The following is an 11050-nucleotide window of genomic DNA, read 5'->3' as shown; positions in this document are numbered from 1 at the left end:
ATAATTTCCATGCAGTTTTTCCATGCTGCATGGTCCTTTTTCCTTTCCTGCCAGCTTTGGCTGGAGGGATGGAGGGGTGGGGAGGAGCCTTCGCCTTTGCTGTCCTTCATCTTCCACCTTTGATTAGATAGTTAGTGTAGCTTGTCACAAACAGCCTCGTAAGGACCTGCAGGTCTGCTGTTGTTTGTTCTTCCTTTGTGTTCCTTTGTGTTCTCCTCCTCCTCCTCCTCCTCCTCCTCTTACCTTCCCATTATCTCCCTCCCTTTATACCGAACTTTGCATCCTCTCACAAGTTTCCTTTATCACTTCTCTCCCTCCCTGTCTCTCAACCCTAACTTTCCCCTCCTCATCTCCCTCTCTCCCTCTCTCATATCTTTCATATCTTGTCCCTTCCATTCCCTCCTTTCGCTTTCGTAATATCGAGTTTCCCGCCATTCGCTTTTCCATGTTTCCTTCTCTCCAGTTGTTCCTCCCTACCTCCCTCCTTCTCTTTTTCTCTTCCTCTGTTTTCCTCCATCCCCCTTCTTCCCATTTCCTTTCCTTTTCTTTCCGCCTTGTCTTTTTCTTTCCCTTATTCCTTACCTTCCTTTCCCTATTCCTTTGTACCTTACTTCCCCTTTGATTTTCTTCCTTTCCTTTTTATTTCATTATACCCTTCTTTTCTCTCCTCCTCTTCTCTTCCTTTCTCTTCCTCTCCTTTCCTGTCCTTTCATTTTCCTTTTTTTCATCTCCCTCCTCATCCTCTCCTTTTCCTTCTTCGTCTTTCCTTTTCATCTCCTTATTGACATCTACTTTTCTCCCCTCCCTCTTCCTTTTCCTTTCTTACCCTCCTCTTCCTCTCATTTCCTTCTTCCTTCTTCTTCTCTCTTCCTTTTCCTTCCCCTTTTCCTTCTCACCTTCCCTCTCCTCTCTTCGTTAACCTCCCTCTCCCAAGACTCGGGTAAACACAGGTAAATTTTACAGGTAGCCTAATTACAGCTGTTTAGGGGCGTCAGGTGACCTTTCCCTCCCTCCTTCCCCTACCCCCTTCCACCTCACCTACCTTACCTGACTCCTTAATTTGGTGTCAGGTGGAGTATTAGGTTTCTCTCTCACCTGCTGGGCATCAGGACGCTAATTAAAAGGGGGTAGAGGGGAGGGGTTGTTGAGAGGGTGAGGTTGCATGGTGGGGTTATGAGGTGGAGGGTCTTAGGGGAGGTTGTAAGGCGTGAAGCGGTGGCCTTGATGAACATAAGAACATAAGAACGTAAGGAGTCTGCAAGAGGCCGGTTGGTCTCTACAAGGCAGCTCCTGTAAGCCTAGTCCCACTTAACTTCACTCTCCATTAATTTATCCAACCTCTTTTTGAATGTGTCTATGGTATTGACAGGTTTCGTATTGGAGTTATGAGGTAGAGTAGGGGTGAGAGGTTAAGCTTCGTGGAGGTTCTGACTTTGTGTTATGAGAGTCTTAAGTTCTTGAGTTCGAGAGTTCTGAGGTTCTAAGAGGTCTGAGAGTTCTGAGTTTTGAGGTTCTAAGAGTTCTGAGGTCTGAGAGTTCTGAGTTTTGAGGTTCTAAGAGTTCTAAGGTCTGAGTGTTCTGAGTTCTAAGAGTTCTGAGGTTATGAGGTTCTAAGAATTCTGAGTTCTGGTGTTCTGAGAGTTATGAGGTTATAGGGTGCAGTCGAGGTGAGGGTTGAGGATTGTGGAGGTTCTGAAGGGAAGGATGCAAGGAGTGAAGAGGTGGCCTTGATAGTAAAAAAAATAGAGGTGGTGACTTTTGGAGTGTGTAGGAGTGTGGAGGGAGAGTGGAGGAAAGTGGTGATGGGTGGAGAAGATGAGGGAGGAAAAAACGAAGGGTAGGAAGGAGAAAAATGGGAAAAGAATGAAGTAAATAAGAACAAGAGGGAGAAGAGGAAATGGAAGGAAGGGAAAGAAAGGGGACGAAAAGGAGGAAAGAGAAAGGAAGGGAAGGGGAAAGAAGTATGGAGTATGTGCTAAGTTTATAAGTTTGTAAGTACGTAGGGTTGAAAAGTAAAGGGAAAAGGTGAGATAGAGAAGATAAAGGAGAGGGAGAGTAAAGGATAGGAAGAATGATAAGGTAACCTCTTATTCTCCCTCCTCCTTCCCTCTACCTTCCTCTTCTTACACACCTCCCACACACTATCTATCTACCTATCTATCTAACTAACTTTTCGTTCCCTTACCCTCCACTCCTTCATTTATCCACCTCGAAAACAACTTTAAGGGAGCAAAAATACGATTGAATCTCCTTGCTTTTCTCGAACCGCCCTGAATTAGACGGGAAAGTAATTGAGGGGCTCTTTTGAGGTTTCCGCCTTTGAAGGGATGAATAGTGATGATATACGTAATAACAGTAGTAGTAGTAGTAGTAGTAGCAAAGGCAGTGGTAGTAGTAGTAGTAGTAGTAGTAGGAGGAGGAGGAGGAGGAGGAGGAGGAAGAGGAGGAGTTTACAATTGTACCTCCCATGTTTTCCCTCACCCCATTTAATTGGCTTTGTTTGGCAGGTGAGGGGAGAGAGAGGGAGGGAGACAGATAGAGTTAGACACATACATAGATAGGGAGATAGATAGAAAGAGAAAATACAATAAAACAGTAATAGTAACAAAATCCCTCATCCAGAAAATAAATAAACAAACAAACTGAGTAAAAAAAAATCCCCAGCAAGAAGAAAACAATAAAAAAGCTATTTGATGCACACTTTTCCACATAGCGTAGTAGTAGTAGTAGTAGTAGTAGTAGTAGTAGTAGTAGTAGTAGTAGTAGTAGGCAAAGGTTTCTACTCTGCCACAATTCTGGAACCACTTCTTGCTTCTTAACTCACAAAGGCTAATATCGCGAGGCAGGGAAGTAGTTAATCGTACTGCTAAAGAAGGAGGAGGAGGAGGAAGAGGAGAAGGAGGAGGAGGAGGAGAAGGAGGAGGAGGAGGAGGAGGTAATAATGGCTGTGTGTTGGTATTCATGACCATACGTGGTTAACCCTGATTGTGTGTGTGTGTGTGTGTGTGTGTGTGTAATTCACCTCCTGGTCTGCTGCGGGTCTTTCTCGAGACAGCCAGCCGTTCCCCTACGGAAGAGCACAGAGCTCGTAGTACCGATCTTTGGGTAGGACTGAGACCACTCACACACAACACCGCGACAACGAGGTCACAACTCACCTGACGTCGCGTACTTACTCACTGCTAGGTGAACAGGGGCTACACGTGAAAGAAGATAAACCCAACTTATCTTCACCCGGCCGGGAATCGAACCACGGTCCTTCTGGTTGTGAGGCAGACGCTCTGTCCACTGAGCTACCGTGTGTGTGTGTGTGTGTGTGTGTGTGTGTGTTTACTCGTTACTTGTTAATATGATATGTCAGTCAGTCCATTATCCAGCGAATCAGTCAGTTAATTGGTTTGTTCGCGTTGTGATGGATCAGTCAGTCAGTTAATCAGCAAATCAGTTCAGTACACCAATAATAACACACACACACACACACACACACACACACACACACACACACACACACACACACACACACACATAGTAACAAGTCGCTGCATGTCAGACTCGCAAATTGGATCTCATCGTCCAGTCAGAGAGAGAGAGAGAGAAAAAGAAGATAAAAAGGTGTTAAAAAAATATATATATATATTCGTGGTGAGGCAAATTTTCACACTCCAATAAGCATGAAAGTGTGAAGGTGTGACGTTAGCGGCAAATGAAGGAATGGGAAGGAAGACGTGAATATAAAAATAAATAATAACATACTTTTTTGTAGTGGTTGTTGTTGTTGTTGTTGGTGGTGGTGGTGGTGGTGCCGAAAGAGCAAGATATAGATAGATAGATAGATAGATAGAGAGAGAGAGAGAGAGAGAGAGAGAGAGAGAGAGAGAGAGAGGGGAGGAGGCAAATAAGTGAGTGGAAAAAATGACCGAGAAGGAGAAGAAGGAGGAGGAGGAGGAGAAGGAGGAGGATGATGATGAGGAGGAGGAGGAAGAAGAAGAAAACGGAGAAAATGATAGTGATAATGAAGAAGAGTGAGAGTAAAAGAAGGGAAGGATAGAGGAGAAACGAAGACGAGGAATAAGAGAGAAAACAAAATCGAGAAGGGAAAGGGTAAGAGGAAGTAAGAGGAGGAGGAGGAGGAGGAGGAGGAGGAGGAGGAGGAGGAGGAGGAGGATTAATGCAATAAGGAGGAAGGAAAATAATTAAATCATGATAAAAAGTGTGGGCGAAGGAAGGCAACAAAAATCGAGGAAGAGGAGGAGGAAGAAAAGGAAGAAGAGGAAGAGGAAAAAGAAGAAGAAGAGGAGGAGGAGGAGGAGGAAGAAAAGGTGTGAGGGTAATGGCATGCAAACTGGACCAGGAATAAAATGCCCCAACTTGAAAATAATGATAAAGAGATTCAGTCGAGGAGGGAAAAGAAAAAAAATAGAAAACAACAAGGTCGAAGAGGAAGACGAGGAGGAGAAGGAGGAACACAAAGGAACACAAAGGAAGAACAAACAACAGCAGACCTGCTGGTCCTTACGAGGTTGTTTGTGACAAGCTACACTAACTATCTAATCAAAGGTGGAAGATGAAGGACAGCAAAGGCGAAGGCTCCTCCCCATCCCCCCATCCCTCCAGCCAAAGCTGGCAGGAAAGGAAAAAGAACCATGCAGCATGGAAAAACTGCATGGAATTTATGTAGGAAAGAGGAAAGAACTCCCATTACTGCTACCACTAACCGGGCGATAAAAACGGACAAGGACACCAGTATTCGAAAGATCTTAACGTTATTACGACAATGAGTAATATCTTAGTTGCTGGTTGGATTCAAAACACTTGTCTAATCTATTCTTGAAGGCCGTAACTGTTGTACTATCAACGACATCACAAGGTAGAGAGTTCCAAACATTAACAACTCGATTGAAGAAGAAGTGTTTAGCTTCGTACGACGAGAATCTTTTACCACTTATCTTCAAATTGTGATTTCTTCTTGTTCTATTTGATCGATCAATTGTAAAGTAATCTTCCGCATTAATATCACTCAATCCTTTGAACATTTTAAACACTTCTATTAGATCGCCTCGCATTCTTCGTTTTGATAGGCTGAATAAATTTACTTCTTTAAGCCTTTGTTCATATGATAAATTTCTCAACCTAGGAATCATCTTTGTTACTCTTCGTTGGACCCGTTCCAACTTTTCTGTCTTTTCTGTAGTAGGGAGACCAAAACTGTACACAGTACTCTAGACGGGGTCGAACCAACGAATTATACAGTTTTAATATTACTTTTTCCGATTTATTATTAAAGACTCGTCCGATGAAGCCAACCAATTTGTTTGCAGTTTTAACTACCTCTGAACAATGCTGACCGGGCTTTAAATCGCTTGATATAGTGATTCCAAGATCCTTTTCTTTACTTACTGCAGAAAGTTGTTTGCCATTCATTACGTACCGAACGCGATTGTTATTTTTTCCGATGTGCAACACTTTACATTTGTCAACGTTAAATTTCATTTGCCATTGATTGGCCCAACGTGCAAGTCGATCTATATCTGATTGTAAAGCTTCTTCGTCGAGTATCGCAGTTACTTTACTAGCAATTTTTGTGTCATCAGCAAATTTTGATACTTTGCAAGTGAGCCCATCATCGATATCATTAACATAAATTAAGAAGAGCATGGGGCCAAGCACTGATCCTTGAGGTACGCCGCTTTTGACATCGAGCCAGTTAGATGTAACACCGTTTAGAACTACTCTCTGTTTCCGCTCAGAGAGCCAGTCCGCAAGCCAATTGTGAATGTTACCCGAGATACCGTGCGCCAGTAGTTTGCTGAGCAATCGTTGGTGGGGGACCTTATCAAATGCCTTTTGAAAATCCAGATATATGATATCTACTGATCTGCTTTCATCGAACACCTCAAAAATATAGTGAAAAAAATCAAGTAAGTTAGTCAAACACGAACGTTTACTACGGAAGCCATGTTGCGAATTATTTATTATATTATTTTCTTTGAAGAATTTCACCATATTGTCGCGAATGATAGTCTCCATTAACTTACAAACAATCGATGTCAGGCTAATTGGTCGATAGTTTCCTGGATGAGACTTGTCCCCCTTTTTGAAAATTGGTGTGACATTTGCAAGTTTCCAATCCGACGGAACTTTTCCAGCTGTTAAAGATTTATTGAATATGATGGAGAGCGGTTTACAAATTTGATGTTTGATTTCTTTTAAGACCCTGGGGGTAATTTTGTCTGGACCAGGAGCTTTGCTTACTTTAATCTTTTCAATTGTGCGTAAAATGTCACTTTCTACGATGAGCACGCCACTTAACATCTTTTCGGCCCTTCTAACCTCCGGCGGTTGAGGTGATAAACAATCTTCGTCGGTAAATACGGATGCGAAAAAGTTATTTAGGACTGTAGCCATTTCATTTTCATCGTTCGTGTGGTTACCATTTTCATTAGCAAGCGGTCCGATACCACAAGTGAGTGACTTTTTATTATTTACATAGCTGAAAAATTCTTTAGGATTAGATTTACTTGTTTCCGCTATATATTCTTCAAGATTTTGCTTGCTTCGTTTTATTAATTTCTTGGTTTCGCGGCGAATTCTGTCCAACTCTAGTTTGTCAGCCTCGCTCTGAGTTGAGGAGGAGGAGGAGGAGGAGGAGGAGAGGGGGGAGGGGGAGGAGGAGGAGGAGGAGGAGGAGGAGGAGGAGGAGGAGGACAGTAAAGGAGTCTGGACACAACTAGTTCATTTTTTTTTTTTTTTAATGCGATTCCTACTCCTCCTCTTCCACCACTTCCTCCTCCTCCTCCTTCTCCTCCTTCTCTTCCTACTTCTCCTCCTTCTCTTTCCTATTTCCATTCCTTCACTTTTCCTTTTCTTTCTCTTCCTCTTCCCTGTCCCTTCTTCTTCCTTCCCGTCTGTCGAAAATTTGATACGAGGAAATATTCACTTAAGAGGAGAGGAGGAGGAGGAGGAGGAGGAGGAGGAGGCGAAAATGAGGAAAGTTAAATATGAGGAGATACAGAAAACCACATTGAAAGTCTACGTAACATTGCCTTGAAGACGAGGAGGAGGAGGAGGAGGAGGAGGAGGAGGAGGAGGAAGAGGAGGAGGAGGAAGAAGAGATAATAGGATAACAGGCAAAGAGGTTTCAAGGAGTCGGAGGGTTCACAAGTCGCTTTGCTGCTTCGAATTATTGAACCCAAGTGTCGATACCCGTCCCTGAAGCACCCCTTTGTTTGTGTGTGTGTGTGTGTGTGTGTGTGTGTGTGTGTGTGTGTGTGTGTAACAAGCTGCCGTTTCGTGGAAGGTTTGTGAGGTAAATTGACAAGCACCCTTTTTTTCTAGCTTTTTTTCTTTTTTTCTTTTTCTTTCCTCTTCTGCTTCTACTTCTTTTTCTTCTTCTTTCTTTCTTTGTTACTTTCATTCTTTCTTTCTTTCTTACTTTCGTACTTTCCTTCTTTCTCTTTTTCTTCTTCCTTTTTGCTCTTTTTCTTTTTTTCTTTTCTTCTTGCTTTTTTCTTTTTCTTTCTTTCCTCATCTGCTTCTACTTCTTCTTTTTCTTCTTCTTTCTTTGTTACTTTCATTCTTTTTTTCTTACTTTCTTACTTTCATTCATTCATTCTTTCTTCTTTCTTGCTCTTTTTTCTTTCATATACACACAAACGCGTTTATTTTCGCTACCTTTGTGTTGAAATATTGTTACACACACACACACACACACACACACACACACACACACACACACACACACACACACACACACACTTAGACGCCGCTATTGAAGTGGAGAATAAAATGTGGATTCTTTAATAAGTGATAACGAGAGGGGAGGAAAAATGAGAAAGGAGAAGAAGGGTTTTGATGCGGCGAATTCCCTTTCCTCCTCTTTTCTTTTTTCTCTCCTGCCTCCCTTCCCTTTCCGCTCCTTTGTCTTCTTCCTTTCTTTACCTTTTCCCTAATGGTTGGTTTGGTGTCCATTAGCTTCAAGTAGCGAGGGGCAAACACAGATGCGCTTTTGTTTTAAGTGTTCGTGTTTTATTATTATTATTATTTTTATTCGTATTCTTCTTACTCTCTATCATTACTATTACATTTTACTTGTCCGTTTTTATTTATTATTCATATGATTTTTTTTTATTCTAATTATTGCTATTGTGTTTTTAATTGTTCGTTTCTTATCATTCTCCTTCCTCTTATTATTATTATTATTATCATTATTATTATCATTAACATTATTACTATTGTTTTCATCGTTGTTTTTTGCTGTTAATGATATTGTTATTTTTATCTACATTACAATCCTGCCACTACTACTACTACTACTATTATTACTACTACTACTACTACTACTCCTACTACTACTACTACTATAACTACTACTACTACTACTACTACTCCTGCCACTACTACTACTACTACTACTACTACCACAAAAGCACAAACTAATAAAAAGACACTACACACACGCCAAACGCCACAAACAACAGCAACAACAACAACAACAACAACAACAACAACAACAACAACAACAACAACAACAACAACAACAACAACAATAATAATAATAATAATAATAACAATAACAATAACAACAACAACAATAATCAATACCTACGCCTTGGCCTTGACGAAAGTTGGGGTAAATAATAAGTCGATAATCCTTGAAAGGTTGAGGAAGGTCGAAGAAGGGAGGGAGAGAGGAAGGGAGGTAAAAACAAGGGTGAGAGAAGAGAATGGAGAGAAGGGAGGAAGGAAAGAGACAAGGATGGGATAAGAGAGGGGCTGAAGGAAGCCATGGAGAGAGAGAGGATAGGGGAGGTAGTAGTAGTAGTAGTAGTAGTAGTAGTAGTAGTAGCATTATTATTATTATTATTATTATTATTATTATTATTATTATTATTATTATTAGTAGTAGTAGTAGTAGTAGTAGTAGTAGTAGTAGTAGTAGTAATTATCATCAGCGTTGCAACAGGAGTAGTCTCACATATACCAACTAAGAAAAAAATCTATCACTATTTCTACGCCAACAATTATTTTTTCTCCATCCCTCATTAGGCTTTTTAATTAGTTTTCCAGAGCAGCGCGCGCACCAGCCACACTTTTATTGTTAACCTTCTCAGTTCCTGTTCTTTGTGCTGCGGTGAGAGAGAGAGAGAGTGTACATCGTCTAAAGTTTTCTATTTATTTATACTCGTATGTATATTTATATCTATTCATTTCATCTACTATATCTTATTTTTATTTTTTGTGTATTTCGTTTCTCCTATACATCTATATATTTATGTGCATATTGTAGTTTTCATTTCATCTAATCCTTATTTTTTCTTTTCTTATCATCCTGCAGGAGCTCGCCGCCCTAAAGGATCTCATACTCTCGCGAATGGCTGCCGAGCTGGAGGACTCTTGGCAGGACCTTCCCTCCTTCAAGCGTGACCTCATGAAGGGGGAGGGCGGCGATCTGGACGAGGAGGAGGACGAGGGGGAGGAGGGGGGCAGCAGGCGGGGGGAGATGAAGAAGAGGATGTTCGCCCCCCTCTCAGGCCTGCCGGGGAACCTTCACACCATCAAGAGACAGATTCGGTACCATCAGTGTTACTTCAACCCCATCTCTTGCTTCAGGTGGGTTGGTAACTGTTTTTTTATATTTTTTTTATGAGTGTGTATTTACCTAGTTGTAGTTTTACAGGGCCTGGGCTTCACGCTCGTGTGGTCCCGTCTCCGTAGCTGCATTTATCCAACTTTTCTTTAAAGCTTTGCACACTCCTCGCCGATACTACATTTTCACTTAGTCTGTTCCAAACCTCTATATTTCTTTGCGGGAAGCTGTGTGTGTGTGTGTGTGTGTGTGTGTGTCATATTCATTGTGATTATCTGTTTATCTATTTTTTTTTATCTAATTATCTATCTATGTTATCTATTTCTTTCTCTAATTCCATCTAATCTTCTATCTCTTCGTGTTATCCATCATCTGTTTGTCTCGTGTCATCATATAGTTCAGCATTTCCCTTTTTTGCTATCATTTATTTTTCCTTTTATTCCCTACGTGCTGTCATTTATTTTTCCTTTTATTCCCTACATGCTGTCATTTATTTTTCGTGTTCCTTCCTTTTAGTTTTTATTTATTTGAATGTATCCTTATTTTCGTGTTAATACATATTTTAGCTCATTGCTATTTTTGTGTTATCATTTATTTGTCTTATTACTTTCTTATTATGCTTTCAGTTATCCTTTACTTTCCGTGTACTGTTATTTTCGCGTTATCTACTTAAGCTCATTACTATCTTCTTATCCTTTATTCTTCATATTCCCTTTTAGTTATCATTTATTTGTCTTATTACTTTCTTATTATACTTTCAGTTATCCTTTACTTTCCGTGTACTGTTATTTTCGCGTTATCTACTTAAGCTCATTACTATCTTCTTATCATTTATTCTTCATATTCCCTTTTAGTTATCATTTATTTGTCTTATTACTTTCTTATTATACTTTCAGTTATCCTTTACTTTCCGTGTACTGTTATTTTCGCGTTATCTACTTAAGCTCATTACTATCTTCTTATCATTTATTCTTCGTATTCCCTTTTAGTTATCATTTATTTGAGCGTATTATCATTTTCGTATTATTATTATTTTACTTATTTTAGCGCATTATTTTCTTTATGATATTATTTGAGCGTATTGTTTATACATCATGGCTGAGTCCTGTTTGCATTCTTTCGTATCTTGACTGTCATATTTTCTCTTCGTGGTTGTCCTGTTCGTAACCCCTTGCATCTTTACTGCTTTTACCTGAGAGTTAACTTCCTATTGTCCCGTATTGTAACATTATTTTTATCATTGAGGTCGTAAGGTTACTTGTATCTGTTCATGACACACTCGATTTGGTACGGTGCGGCATTTGACTTTTTTCTTTATCGATTTATTTACGTATTTAATTTATTGTGTGTTTGGTTTAGAGATAATTATTGCTCTAATCCTGGCATTCTCTTCTCTGTTATGTCACATAATAATAACAACCTGAAACAAGACCCGAACTCCGTCTCTAACACATCCATCATCTT

The 11050-nt window shown here is 40.3% G+C and overlaps 1 protein-coding gene across 1 annotated transcript in view; it reads left to right on the top strand.

Moving 5' to 3' along the window:
- LOC127007681 (uncharacterized) overlaps positions 1-11050 on the top strand; it is a 53506-nt gene that overhangs the window by 41309 nt on the left and 1147 nt on the right. Inside the window, exon 2 of the mRNA XM_050878892.1 lies at positions 9335-9609. Within this exon, the coding sequence (XP_050734849.1) occupies positions 9335-9609 (275 nt within the window). The remainder of the gene's footprint in view (positions 1-9334; positions 9610-11050) is intronic.

Source organism: Eriocheir sinensis, chromosome 36 (assembly GCF_024679095.1).
Source record: "Eriocheir sinensis breed Jianghai 21 chromosome 36, ASM2467909v1, whole genome shotgun sequence".
Lineage (NCBI taxonomy): Eukaryota > Metazoa > Arthropoda > Malacostraca > Decapoda > Varunidae > Eriocheir > Eriocheir sinensis.
This window is presented reverse-complemented; position numbering and strand designations above follow the sequence as displayed.